This window comes from Pezoporus flaviventris, unplaced genomic scaffold, assembly GCF_033815535.1.
Source record: "Pezoporus flaviventris isolate CSIRO_AGI_PZ_B2104156 unplaced genomic scaffold, CSIRO_AGI_Pfla_v1 ptg000031l, whole genome shotgun sequence".
Taxonomy (NCBI): Eukaryota; Metazoa; Chordata; class Aves; order Psittaciformes; family Psittacidae; genus Pezoporus; species Pezoporus flaviventris.
This window is the reverse complement of record NW_026892579.1, coordinates 39,893,801-39,909,141: the sequence shown is the minus strand read 5'-3', so window position 1 is coordinate 39,909,141 and position 15,341 is coordinate 39,893,801. Positions and strand designations below refer to the sequence as shown.

Below are 15,341 nucleotides of genomic sequence, written 5' to 3'. Positions count from 1 at the left end.
TTCAAAATATTCAGACATGTTACTATTAAAGCATGTCTTGTGAAGACATTTATTGCTTCCCTTTCATTCCTTTAAACATATGCATTGAAAACAAATAGATTATTGAATGATTAAATTTTTAATGTTTTAATACACTTAAAATATGATATTATTTGGAAACAATTTTAGATTTGACTACTATCTTTTATTATTGTTAAATGATATTAAAAGGACAAGTGTTCAAAACAGTGTTTCAAATCTTATTTTCAAATAAGAAAAAACAGTCCTTAATTAATGAAAGCACATTGCAGTTATAACAATTTGTCTAATAAAATTTGCAACACTTACATGGCCATTGGCCAGTGGAATTTTTTCTGTGAGATCCACACCGTCAGCATATACTTGGACTAATCCAAGAATGTCTCTTGATTTGACTGCTTCACAAAGAGCATGTAATTTAGCTGTATTGTCAGCATGCTTTTTCCTTGCATATTTTCTCTCAATATACTTGGCAGTAATATAATCTTTTCTTGCATTCCTGAAATTGAATATCATTTACTTCTATAACTTTTAGCAGAAGATGAACATCAGAATTTCCATAAGTACATGCAAGTAATTTGAAATAAAATCTGGGAAAGACTTTGTCATTATGATAATTTTTCTTTTTAAATATGCATGTAAGACATTCAGTCTTGTATTTCCAGTATGAAATGCAGCTACAGAATATGAATCAAATATCCAATACAAAGACAGACCATTAATTTTCCCCTCTAACTCTGGTGTGAAGTTGAGATCAAAATTACTCAGCTCTATGTACAGAAGATACATTAGAACTTCATAATGTGGTCTGCTAACAATAACTTGCAGGTTTATGTTCACCTGACTTGTACTCTACACATGCTAGAAAAAGAGGGAAGGCATGGGATACAGAAAACTGTCTTATAGCTCTGCACAGACTATATGCAGATGTACTGAAATAAATTATTTCTTAAAATATCAATTTTAGAAGTCTTCTTATGCTATTGATTTAGTATTCAGTAAAATTACTGGTAATTTTAATCATGAGTATTAATATTTTGTATTATTATTGATAGTGGTAGTAAAAAAATCATTTAAACTGCATGGTTTAACAACTGTTCTGTCAGAAAGTCTTTTTGGTTAAAGTCCAGATAATGTAAAATCAGCTTCATCCAAAGCCAATTCTTCTGAGTTTGTTTCTGCATCATTTACCAGCTCTTTTATGATGGAGTAGTATCCAGCCAAGTAGACAGCTGTCCTTGCTGTGTCTCTGCCATCACTATTCAGTGTTTTTGAGGAATTCAATTAAATGTTCTGTCTTTATTCCACATAGTTATGGACTTAATTCTAAGTGTAGTTTCTGAACAGTAGGCATTCAGTATGTTTCAGGTAAAATGTGCACTTTACTCCAACTTCTATTTTATGTTTTAATAGCACAAAATTAATAGCTTTATTTTTAATCTTTACCCTGTGTGTCTTTATAAACCTCAACAACTCATGTTTAATTTGTTTCTTTCCCACAAATCATGATTCAGAGAGTTGGTAAAATAATCCTTTCTATTAGGGAAGGCACAATCAAATAAAGTTCAATAAAACAGAGATGCAAAGCATTCAGAAAAAAAGGTTTACTCCCTGGCTATAATATATATATAAGACGTTACATATCTCTCTACAGGCCTATTGATGCAAATCATAATGGCACAACTCATTAGCCATATTAAATTAAATGCCTGCCTTTTTCAGAAGTCGTGGCTCTTTACTTACATATCACTGCTCGGATTAGGTTTGACCATCTCATCAACTGGCAGACAGAATTCCATAATCTCATTAAACCCCGCATTCCCAATATTCTTTGCGAGCTGTTAAAATAAAAATAAAAATAAAAATCCACAGCTCCCTTAATAAATACGTTCAGTTATTGGCCACGCACCTGCTAGTGGGAGGACAAGGGAAAAGGGAACTTGGAATTTTTGTTTCTGATTCCTAGTTCTGTTACTACTTCAGCAACCATGAATAGATTAGGTACCTTTTTGGATGTCAGGGATTTAATACACAAACAAGTAACTGCAGAATAATCCATCAAGACTCCAGTTTGTACAACAAATGCAAATACTTTGTCCAGATATGAACTGTCACAGAATAGCTGATACATGGTTAACTTCTTTGTGTAGCAAAGCTGAATACATTTTCTTCTTTGAGGATTAAAATTCTCTTCTTAAATACTGCTAAATAATTAATGGTATAAGTATTTCTGAAGTTCTTCAATTTTTAATCTGAGAGGCACATTTACATGTCAAACAGCTGTGTTCTTTTAAAAAGCAACCAAGGGCGAAAAGACTTGGGAACACAAAAAATATGAAGCCTCCACAAACTTGAATTCTACAATCAGGCAAAGTTTACAATCAGACAATATGTTCCAGGAGGTTCCCTTAAAGAGTTCAGCTTTTTTCCATTACTTTTACCCAGAGACAACTTTAAAGGCTGGAACAATATATCGTTAAAAGTGAAAAAAATGTACCTGTGCTGGAAGTATGATATAGTGCTATTTTTAAGTTAATAAAAGCAATTTGATTACCAAAAGTTCAGATGTTCCCAGCACATCTAATGTAAGCGATTGCATTCTGGAATAGTGAACACCAAGTTCTCTATGGATTCCTGAGCATTCAATGCAAGTTAGAATTCCCAAATTTGTTGAAAGCCAGGTAGGATCTGAAACAGAAAGCACCCACAGAATTAAAAATTTTCAGGCAATTATTTCATTCTAGAAAATGTAGTATATAGAAATGAAATTCTGTAAAATATGAGTCCCGTACATGAATTCCCAGGTTTTTTAATTTATGTCTTTACATTTACTCTATTGAAGAAACAAATGAATAATGTATTTTTGGGGGGTGGGGGAACATAAAGGATATTGCTCCTCAAGGGAGCTGCTTAAACAGCTCAGTTTGTCATTCTGCTTTCATTCAGCTTTCAGGAACGGCATTTTACTACCACCAATATAATGGTATTACATTCTCAGCTGGGGGTATAGTGCAGTTCAAACTGCAACTGCCTACAGGGTTTTTTTTTTTTGTATTTCACGTATAGACTTTAGACTAAGTAAGGCGGCAGTGATTCTGCAGTATACATACAGCACCACACCACAAAGGATTCTTACTCAACTATTTCAAAGATACTAAGGCTCATCCCTCTCCTTTCATAACCCTTGCTTGTCTTTTCTCTCAGTATTTTGCAGTCTTGATATAACATTCCTGCATCTTCCAGTAAAATAATTAATATCTGAAAATTTAGACAGGTTAGTAATTTGTTTATTTGATAAAGGTTTGGTAGTAGCCATTTAAAATTCTCTCTTTTGAAGACAGCAGGATTGCCTCTTCCCATAGTTTTTATACAGTATCTATTGCTGGAAGTTAGTATTGATTTATAAAATGCATACAGCTCCAGATCTGATGTTTTTAGCTAGTTTCAGATCAAAAAAACCTAAGACCTGCAGTGCCTCTGTAACATAAAAGAACACAGAAAACAGCAGGATCTACAAAATAATTTGAAAAGGATTAAAGTAGAAGTTCATCGATCAACGAAACCAAAACTGCAAACCATAGTCAGCAAGTGTATTCTTTTCCAAGTGAGCAGTCTTAAGACATATTTCCTGGCTTGCTCTCAAAGTCAAACATATAAAGAAAAAAAACAAACTACAAACCCAAAATAAGAAATTAAGAAAAGGTATACTGGGAAAATACTTCAAATCTCATACTGCTGTCCAGTTTTACCTAAATGTCATGTAAAATACGGGCTCATAGAATAGGTTCCCTTGATTTATATATGCAAAAATTACAATTAGAAAAATATATGGGAGAAGAATAAGCTTCTTAGTCACTTTTCTCTCTAGTGACAATATGCATATAAACAAATCAATCTTACTAAAATAGAGCAATTTAATTGTTAGCATATTCAACTATGTGTACAATCTTCGTGAGATAGGGAGTAAAAGTGAAAACATAAAACATCAGCTTAAATTACTCTCACGAGACACAGAATTTTTACCAATTAGAAACATGCTTAATTGAGTCACCTTGTGCTCCACAGTCACAACACACATCATTTCCAGTCATCCTCTGGACTTCAGATATAATTTCTTTTGTCAGTTCCTGGACAATATTATTTTCTCCTGTGTTATCATCTCCTTTGAATGCATTATTTAAAGCTTCCTCTTTGCTGTTTTGTAGCACAGATGTCCATCTAAAATGGCAGTAATATTTTGCTATTAAACGTTTCAGCACTTCTGAAGTTCAAGGTAACATCTCAGTAGAACACCAGTATCAAAAATAAAATTAACAAAGTAACTCACATTTGACATTCCTGTTCATCCTCTGCTTGAAAGTGGTACGTTCTGTCGTCTGCACAATAAATAATTCACATACTGATTAAAAAAAATGATTGAAACACTGATTTTGCAGAAATCTCTCAGAAAAAAAATACCTAAAATTAATAATTGATGTGTGATCTCTGACGTCTCTAGTCTCATCACTGAAGCGTTGACAGGCAGTGTCTTTAGCAAGTTTCACTCTTACTACCCATAGTTCAACTATGTTTAAACCTATCTTTGCAAAAGGCGCTTGTTGCTCTTAAAACTGGAACTGTTTTCTTCCATGCTGCGCTTCTATTGCATAAGCAGCAGCAGAGCATCGTAATTTTTCCATGTTCTAGATACAGTCTCAGTAATTGAAAGTCTAAAGTTCTCCTGGGGGTGGTAGTGCTGTGTGTATGTGTAAAATACACAGACCATATTTGAGTTTATCTGTATATGTAAGAAAGACCTAATGTTTCCGAATGATCTCTTAAAACCACAGCAACAAAAATATGGCAAAACAAAGTCCAACTACAATAAGTCCCAAGATGTTTAATTTAAATCAAGCTCAAAAATGTTCATTTACTACTATTTTTGTGATTCTAGGCATTGTTAACAGTGTACTACTGAAGAAAAATCATGTAACACATTTAAGTCTATGAAACAAGTGAGACATGATACAGTTTAATGATTGAGTTGGAGTCAAAATTAGAATAGTGGACGAGAAGAACGTGGCCAAAACTACCAGCAAAAAGATATTAGAAGATAGTTTCAGACATGAAAAATATTACAGAAAGTGAGGATACAAGAAAGGACAGAAAAGGAAGTGCTAGATAAATAAGATATTTTATCTTGCCATGATACACAGCAATTTTCTGTTTGTTGGTTTTTTTTTTTAAACAAGGAATGTTTTTAAACTCTATAGAAAAAAAAGTGAAAAAGTGATTTAGAGAATGCTGGTTACGCCTTGTCACGTATATGATGGGACAAATGGTAATGCCGTGATATGCTGATATTGCGCCCAGGGTTACCAACAAGGACAGAAAGTGCAAGAGTAAACAGGGAAGACACCTTGCTTGTGCAGAAATGGAAAAGCTGTGTATTGTATACAAGAGTACTAGTCTACTAAAAAGTATCACATTTTACATTTACCAATACAAAACCACTTTACAATCTGATAAAGGAACAAATGAGAAACAGACTTATAGTCTTCTTCCCAAATTTACTAAGTCCATAAACAAAATACTAAAATGTGCCAGTGAGAAAACAAACATTCTACAATGCAAGTTTGTATTATCCCATTCAGTTTCCCACATTATTGATTTTTGATGTTTTTAATATGTAGACTCTCACCTTTATATCTATTATGAGGTAACAACACTAAAAAGGTTTGCAGTATTTTCTCCAGAAAATTGCAACCACTATGGTTAAATTTTAAGAGGTTTCTGTCATGGTTTAAAAGCTTCTTTTGATCTTGTACAAAAGTCATGACTTCTCAAGATAATCAGCTATGACATTTTCAGCATAAAGAGTGGTGTCACAGCAAAAATATCGTTACTCTATTGTAAGGTAGCACAAAACAGTATCAAAAGGAGTAAAGACAGCTTTAAAAACAAGTGGTTTTCCAAAGAAACAGCTGCCATACACTAGAATAAGTGAAATGTCACTGAAAGGGAAAGCATCCTAGAATTGCAAAACTGTTTAAGTGGGTTATTGACCCACCTACAGAAATAACGCACAACTCTTAATATTAGCTGCAAGTAAAAAGACCTGAACAACAAACCTACGTGATATGAGGTCAAAACATTTTTTCTCTTCTGGGTTTGTTTTCACTTGGCAGGTTAACAGATTGAGCTTTGCTGGAGGTCGGTTAGCCTATTTGAAGATAAAACACACACATTTTAGTATACCGATACTGACTGAACCCCTGCAGTCCAAAAACAGACGGTAACATCCCACTGGCCAAAAAGGACTTGGCAAATGGCTGTTAATTTTTAAGGCACCCACAGTTTTATGTTTTCGTCTGCTTTGTAGCCTGTAAACTAGATTTTCTTATACTATACACTGTATCTTATACTATAAGCTATTTTGCTTACTGATAACTGGATAGACCCTAGCATTTTGAAAGGGTAGAGGGATAAAATCACTTTAATTATCACTACTTTGATCACCTTACTAATAACACTTATCTGAAGAAATCAGATATGACAGATTAATGTTACATAAGTTTAAGATGACATTTAAACATTTAGTTTAAAAAAATTAGTTGTCTAGGTTTTCAACAATCAAATAATTTGACTCCTGTTAATGTCCTCAAAGAAAGCCTAGATAACCAGTTTAGAACAAACGCTTGAATTTCAAATGGTAAAGTGACACACTGAAGGAAAGTAAGTTTGCACAGAGCAGTCTCGAAACAAACATGGAAAACTAAACTGTGAGATAGTTCATTACTAAAAAAAGTAGTGAAACAAAATACATTCTATAATGATACATGTTTTCTAGTCAGTTTCTTTCGGCTATTTCAGTTCCTTATTGAATAAGAAGTAGCAATGTTTTACTAAAAGCAAAATTCACAAGCAAATTCATTTTGGAAAAGTCTCATAAAGGCTACAAAGACTTTTCAAATAGCATTTCTGCACTGATCTCCTTTCCCTTAACCCATCCGTTTTACAGACCTGGGGTAGGACCTAGAAAGACATTACATTTGCAACCTTGACATTAGGAATGGTTTGCACTTGCTGCAATGGATTTTATTAGTTTCACTCTTTTTTTAAAGTAAATCAGAAAGCAGATTTAACTAGAGAGACTTTGCTCTAGACAGTAACATCTGAAAATAATGATTTCAATCATTCAATCTACTATAAAGACAGCAATGTACATAAACCATGCTTATTGTTGTATTCTAATGATTTTAATCTATCGAGTTAATAAAACAAGATCATCTGAACAAGAACTATTATCAAATAAAGCTGAAATATCACATAATGTAATTAACTTGCAATGAATCATAAGAAACATAGATTTTTCTCTACCTCTTCTACATCTATTTACGAAAACATTTAATTCAAGAAAGGGAGAACAAGCCTGAAGAGCACAGGTTTCCTTGAAACAATGTGATCAAACAACATAGCACAGCCAAAATAAGAACAGCATCATAATTATAACTGAAGTCCACTAAAAAATTCAAAACCATGGAGAAACATAAGAAGGGAAACAATTATGGATCTTTTTCCTGTTAAAAAAAGAAAAAAAAAAAAAAAGGCAGCACAGTGTCCTTGAAAAACAGCATCCTGATGCTTTGCCCAACACAAGCAGCAGACAGTCATGCATGCTTTGAAACAACAAACCTGCAGGTCACACGCTGGGCAATGTAAAACAAATTGTACCCAAGAGAGGTATTGCAGTCAGCAAGATGACAATTAACTGACAACCACATCAGACTCTCTGCCTAGTAAATAGCTTTTCAAATTCCAGACATTCCTTTTAGCAGTAAAAGCTCACACAGTTTTCATTATTTTAGCCTATCAACAAGAGTTCTTTGTTACTAGAAGCATGCAAGAAAACATCTTGAAAATGTCAGCTTGGATCCATTTTCTCAGTTATATTTAAATATACTTAATACCCATAGCACTGAAGTTTTCTGTGTTTACGTTTTTAATGTAACTGTTTGTCTAAGAAGTGCCCAGAAGCTGCCTATAATGAAAATACACAAGAAAGCAAACAAAAATCAAGATGCAAGTATTTGGTAAACAAGCTACTGGGCAACTCATATATACCTTTTTCACAGGCTCAAGTTTCCAGCAGTAAAGAAAGAAGAACAAAAAAATACCCTTTGATAATGAGTCTCTCTTCTATTTCTTTTCTGCAGACAACCAGTAAATTTCATTTATACTCTTTAAACACAGATCAACTCCAAGGAATCTGAGGTTCCTGAAATGCTTTTCCCTTACAACTTCTTGATCCAGAAACCACTCAGAATTCCTATTTACATGGCTCAATCTGCTTCTATCATTGTTTTTTTCATCCACATGCATTAAATTTCAGTCAGGTAGACGTCAGATAATTTCCAATTGCTAATAATTACACAAAGAAGCACCATCTGGTTTTCCATCAACCATTACCTTGCACATTGCTCTGTGAATGCTAATTTCTTTAAATCTTTCAGCTCTCTGAAAGTGTAACTTTTGCACCTATGCCCCTGCAGACACATGTATTCAATGTCACAGCTGGGTGACCAGAGAACCAACCATGTTCTCTCCATCCATATGAGACGAGCACTTGGCAGGTGAATTGAAGTCAGAATATAGCATCTGCAACTGCCTTAAGACAGCTGTTCTAGAAACTAACCAGGGAAAAGAAATAATCCCTCGTAAAGAGAGACTACAGGGCCAAAGAACAGAAATCCATGAAGACCATCTAGCCTTTAAAGGTAAAGCATTTACAAATTTGATAAAGCAAAAAAAACCTGACAACTGAATTTCTAAGAGATGGTTCATTTTGATGAACAGCTGGGAAGAGTGACTAACACATCGTATTACAGAGACCAGGAGATATCAACCCTGGGAAAGCCTGGAAATCAGTGTTGTTGCTTCAGAACACTCAGAAAACATTCAGAGTAACCCAGAAAATTCTTAAACAGAAATTGCTTCTACCCATTTCAACCTCTATGAATCAAGCATTGATTTATTTTACAAAAAACTGCCATAAATCCAAAAAGGGAAAGTGAGCAAATAAGGAAAAAATACTTTTTAGGTGTGTATTTTAAAACAAGGTACTCTTTTAATTTTGTAATATAAAAAGATCGAGACCAAACCTATGAAACTCATATGTCTAACTCACATTTCAGTATCTACCTTAGCAACTGATTTCCAGCTACAGCTCCACTGACTTCAGTGGGAACTTACAACTTCTAAAAATGCTAGACCATCTGGTAGACAGCTTATAAAAATAGAGAACAACAGTATCCTGATAGACTCAGTAACTATACTTGTATGCGAAAGTTTTAGAATTCTGCTCCAAAAGTGGATTTTGTAGCTTCTGCCAGCTCTAAGATGCCTTAGCTCCACTCCTACTGGTACCACCACAGTATGCCCTATGCCAACTGCATTTACAGCACACGGAGACACCAGCATTGAACACACTAACAGACTTTTCTCTGACAAAGACACACTCATATGCACTCAAATGAGAATAGGGATAAACTGCTGGACAATTCCAAAGCCATAGTAATGACTCTACTTTGCAGGCCTGGTTTTGCACTCCTCCTTAACTCCTGGTTGCCAGTTCAGACGGCAACAGCTTGTGGTTAGATGTACAAATGAGAGACTGATTCATTTTTTGCTGCCAGGGTCAACTTGTAGTCATGGTAACAGGCATAACAGGATGAAGAACAGAATGGTTCATAGCAGGATCAAGAAACAGGACTGTTTATTAGACCAAGAATGGGAAATACTGTCACTGAGTTATTTTTGCCTTAACAAACTTTTCTGTGAATTTTTGAGAATGCGATATAAAAGAAAAGTTATTGCAAAGCAGAAACAGCAAAGTTCAAAGCCAAGTGTAAAAAGTCCAAAATATGAAAGTGTAAGCTTTTAAAACTTTAAGTATAAATATTAAAAGTTTGTTAATGTGTTTCAAATATTGGCAGCAAAGAAAGAGGGACTTGTGACTCTCTTGTCATTCTGGTAAAAGTTGCCTTCAGAGCTGATTTTCCCCAACAGCTACTACCCAGGAAAGCTACCTTCATAATACGTATCAGCAAATCTGAGCGAAAGAAGAGATTCAGCATTCTCTCAGTTTATTTTGTGAATATAAAAAGTTGTTTAACCTGTATCTAAAAGATAGCTTAATGCCCAACCATATTTTTCATAAAGATAGATAAGTTAGATAAGTTAGAATTTGTATTTTTAGATAGTCTGGTAAAATCTGAACAGTTTACATGAACTAAATGAGCCATTAATAAAAGCCATTTCTTCCCCATTAACAGTCATGAGCATTAAATCAGTTGTATTTTTAGATACTGTGTGTATGCCTTGATGTATTTCTGAAACACTGCCTTAAAAAAAAGTACCCATCATATTCAAAATGCTGCACCAGGAATCTAACTAACTCCAAATTATAAATATAGACCAGCATAGCTTGCCTTTTTGTATTAGCAACCATGTACATAAAATACTGTAAACAAATACTTACTGTACCATGGGAAATTGTAAGAAAACCATTTTTAACTGAACACTTCCTTTTCTGCCACACTTTTCTGATTCTGGTTTAAAGGGGGAGAAAAAGAAAAAAGTGACTCAGGTTTTAACATATTTACTATTGCCTCGCTTCAGCTTTTGGGACCTGATTTTTTTCAGCAGAATCCAGCAGTACTTACCCATCACTTTTCTTGTACAGACTACCATTTCGTTCAGTGCCATGCTCCTTGTTTCCCTGAGGCTGATGTAAACTGTAAGCTGTACTTTGACGAAGCTGAGAATCCTGAAACATACAGAACAGCAACTTGCAATGTATTCCACACTTTGAACCAAAACATCCCCCCTGTTAATGAGTTTCAGGCCCTTTCCTTCCTGCTCTAATCCTGTAAGAAAAATGAAACACATTTTTCCTCTCAATGAGGGAGAACAAGATCCATTCCTTCTTTCGGAGGGCACAAAAAACACTTAAGAAGTAGCCATTATAAGCACCTGCCAAAATCTTCTTACTTGCTTTAGTTTAGCTTTACTGTTGGCCTTAATATAGCTTTTTTTTTACCCCCAAAATTAAATGAGCAGCAGGTGTTCCAACTCATGCAAACACTGCACTGTACAAACACTAAGTTTTTAACACTAATTTGACACTAATTATTATTACCTGCCATTCCTAGTGCACCCTTCCATTGTAAAAAACAATTACATACATAAATTTGAAGAAGTGGTTTTCCTTGTGCAAACTGAGTCAAGTTACTGTCTGAAAAGAGAAGAGACCTCCTGGAAACATAGTTCATGAGACACACAGAAAATTGAAGTTATTTCCATAACAAGAATAATTTAAACCAAAATATTTTAAACAAAGTAGAATTCTTGGACAGGAATTGACAAGGATTAACTAAATTTTAACTTACTTTCTATTGAGAAACAGCTCAACTTACTAATTTGATAAAAAAATTTCTTTTGCTCAAAAGATGAGATAGTGTGTCTTGGATATACAAGGAGTACATTCACAAGATACATAACTGGGGTTTTCAGAGTATACACATGATAAAATAAAGTATACAGTGATCCAAAAACTATAAATTAAGAGGACAGTTTGTCTCTAATTGCAATTAGCTTCATGCACTTTATCAGCCTAGGTCTAAGACACTTTGGACACAAGCAGGAGGAAAAACACAACTAAAACCAAGAAAACACTTGGACTGTGCTTTTCCTCAGGGAATGCCAGCTCAGATGGAATGCTGCTTCTTTACAAGTTCCAGCAGCACATTCTGCTACCAAAGCTACTAATGCAGCCAAAGCTGTTCAGAATCCTCCTCAACAGTAGTGGAAACATGACAGGTCTGAAATATGATGGTAGGGACACCTGCTCCCCTGTTCAGTGCACTTAGGACTCCTCACCCCTAGGCTGCAGGATTTCAGGCTCATCCTGAATATAGTGCTAGAGTTTGGTGGTCCTGAGAACCGCGAGTTGAGCTCAAGGCTGGCTGCAGCACTCCTTGGTGCTCCTTTTCAGCAGGAGCACCTGTGCCCACTTTCCTGTCTCTCAGCTAGTGGTCTAAGAAGGCGTATCAGGTAGCTACGACATATATCTAAGGCTTTTAAAGGCACCGCAAAACTACCACTTAAATGGCCTGTTTAACATTCCTCTCCAGCCTGTTTGCACAGAATTATTTTTGCACTCTGGCTGCCCAACATAAAAACAGAACAACATTTAAGAAGAATTCCTGTCACTCATTAAGAATCACTGCACACACACATCTACTGAATTCTGAAGAAAATCTGATCTAACACTGCCTATTGTGTCCTACCAATGCCTTGATCTCTGCCTCCCATTAGTCAGTAAAGGACCTCTATTCCCAAGAAGATCAGAGGCCTTACAGGAAAATAATTTCAGTTCTCCACATCCTCAATTATGTAAAGATTTCAGATGACCACCAACACTCACCCATGGCACCATTCCCATTACTTAAGATTGTGCTGCTACTTTTTGTGCATTATTTTCTGCTCCGTTTCAGCTACCTCCCTTCAGCTGTTGTTTACACTCAGCTGCTGTATTTGGCCAAACTGGCAAGCCAATACCACAAGTTTCCTGCCTTACTTCAACCAGAGAGGAAGTGGCTGTATCTGACGTGCATTTCCACACATTCATTATTATGAACAGTATCTTTAAAATATTTAATACTCTCATGAGAAGAACTTTAAGACAAGAAGATTTTCAGTTATAAATCCTTTGTTCAGCCAATGCCCAAATCCATCTTCTCCCAGGTAGCAAGACAAGAGGTAATGGCCTCAAACTGAACCAGGGGAGGTTTAGATCGGATATTAAGAAAAAATTCTTCACCAAGAGGGTGGTCAGGCATTGGAACAGGCTGCCCAGGGAAGTGATGGAATCACTGTCCCTGGAAGTGTTCAAAAACTGTGTAGATGAGGCCCTCAGTGACATGGTTTGGTGGTGGTATTGGCAGTCCTGGGGTAATGGTTGGACTTGATCTTAACGGTCTTTTGCAACCTAGTTGATTCTATGATTCTGTAGTAGTGTTCAATGTGATTGTCAGATGATGACCACCACAACTCTCTGGCAAGCACGTTCATGACTTTGATCTAGCTTCTAAAAGATGGGATGATGCACCACAAATCACCATCACAACTAACATCTTTCCCAGCAATGTCAGCATGCCTTTTCCATATGCAGCCTCCCCAAAGGATCTTCCCTTATTTCTGGTTTGCACATAACATGAGTACAAATCCCAGATAACAGGGTCAGACCCAATGGCCTCACTGGAGTGAGCAGGAACAATGTACATTGCCTATGGGAGGAAACAGATCCCTGCAGGATACAGGACATACCTAGTGCAGAGTATTGTCATTTTAAATACCTCCTGAACATAACAAGACCAGAACAGACTGAAGTACACAAGGCACAAGAAACTGAACTTTGTTGACTTTATCAGCTCTGAAATGCAGATAGACATTAAAAAAATAAAAAAACCAACCCAAAACCCAAAAAGACAAGTCACTTAATTGCACCATGTTTATCATGAATCACTGCACTGGCCATAAAGAGGTTTGAAATGATTTACTGAAAAGTCTTCTAAAGACTAACTTCTAAATCAAGCTGAATAGCATAGTCAAAAAGGAAAGAAATATGCAAACAGTATTCTGTAAAGATGGTCTGTGACTACTGATAAAAGAGATTCTAAAGCCCTATTTATCAGCCCCACTGTCTGAACACAACACAACTATCCACACAAGCTGCTTTAACATACACATCAAATTCTGGCTAGCCATTCTGCAGCTCCCATGGAGCAGGATTTAAGACTGTCTGGATCACTCCTGTGTGTAAAGTTGCCAAAAGGCCCTTACAGCTCTCCAAGAGCCTGAGCTTCTCTTGCATTTGTAGGACCCCTGCCAAGAGGGTATTTCAGAGATCCATCCTGTACCTATTACAGCCCCACAGAGCCTCCAACACATATATCTGCCAGAACCCCCTGCAGAAAGCCTCTCCTATAGCACAGCTACCATAATTTTTGTCAAGGAACACAAAATTCATCCTATTTTGCAGTGACCTAAATAGAGTACAGGTTCTAGCAAACCTGCAGAAAAAGCAGAAGCAATTCTAAACACTACAATAAGGGTACCTTCAGACAGGACATGAGAAAAAGAGAAATAAAGGCAGTAAGACTCTAAGGTTGACACCAAAACTTGTAGAAGCGCCTCAGTTTGAAAAATAAAAGTTTAAAATTTAAACATTACAGAGGTGTACACACAATGATGTTTCAAAAAGACATTTCAATACGAACCAGGATTGAGGAAGTTCTGTGCAGAAAGAAACTTTGTACACAGGCAACAACAAAAAAAAGTTTGCTCTGAATGTTTGTGTCTTTTTTTTTTTTAAACACAACAGAAACAATATTTGCCAGTGTTCTGTTATTTCATACACAAAGTCCATTTTAATTATAAATACATATATCTTTAAAATCTTGCAAGAACATCGAATCAAGCAACTGGATTTAATTCCCAAAAGAGAGTGCAAAGGAAATCACCAATTAGTCTTACAGCAATTTTTCTTTCCCAAGAACAATATGATAAATGGTTTAGGGTATTTCTGGTAACACAACAAGCAGAGGAGAAAAAAAAAGAACCAGTCTTTTCATACCAACAGAAAAAAGCTCAGAGGAAAAATCCAGTTTCTTGAAATCTGAATGGAAATCATGCCAACTATTTTCATTAAAATATAGTAACACTTACTCTCCTAGACTTCGGTCACAAAATGTAAATGCGTTTCAGGAAGGAAAAAGAAATCAGTTATAGTAAAGGAAATTACAGTGCAACAAGAATAATACTAAGACGGTTGTACAGCAAATTATAGCAGGATTGTCTGACATCCCACTGACCAATGTTTTTAAAAAAATAAAAATAATTACAGTACTTCTCATGCTCTGCAGGTTAAGCATCCATATCTACATTTGCAGAATTAATAAATAACGAATATAGCATGAAGCACTTTCTTTACACTTGTATTTTTAAATACAACAAAAAAAAAGTAATAAATCCATGGGCTTTATTACATTCTTCAGTCTGTGAAATGATGTGTGCTCACCACATCTTCCATATATATTTAATACCAGCATCACTGATAAAAAGGTAAACAAAGAGAAGCAACATTCCCAGCAACCATGAAACCAAACTGCTTCTATTATCTCTCCTGAACAAAGACCCAAATAAAATAGGAAGTCTGCTAACACATCCTGAATAAGCAAAGACGCCTTATTGAGAAGAGCCAATCAGTGGTGAATCCGAAG

The 15,341-nt window shown here is 35.5% G+C and overlaps 1 protein-coding gene across 5 annotated transcripts in view; it reads right to left on the bottom strand.

The window, feature by feature from the left end:
• Nucleotides 1-15,341, bottom strand: part of ASAP2 (ArfGAP with SH3 domain, ankyrin repeat and PH domain 2) — a 91,350-nt gene that overhangs the window by 20,739 nt on the left and 55,270 nt on the right. For all 5 annotated transcript variants that reach the window (XR_009744622.1, XM_061460778.1, XM_061460776.1 and 2 more), the window contains exons 10-17: nt 10,722-10,825; nt 10,538-10,607; nt 6,133-6,220; nt 4,346-4,394; nt 4,070-4,236; nt 2,573-2,706; nt 1,762-1,856; nt 328-517 (exon numbers count right to left, since the gene is read on the bottom strand). Coding sequence is in view for 4 of the 5 variants with exons in the window: in XM_061460778.1 (XP_061316762.1) it covers nt 328-517; nt 1,762-1,856; nt 2,573-2,706; nt 4,070-4,236; nt 4,346-4,394; nt 6,133-6,220; nt 10,538-10,607; nt 10,722-10,825 (897 nt within the window). In the remaining variant the exon portion in view is untranslated. The remainder of the gene's footprint in view (nt 1-327; nt 518-1,761; nt 1,857-2,572; nt 2,707-4,069; nt 4,237-4,345; nt 4,395-6,132; nt 6,221-10,537; nt 10,608-10,721; nt 10,826-15,341) is intronic.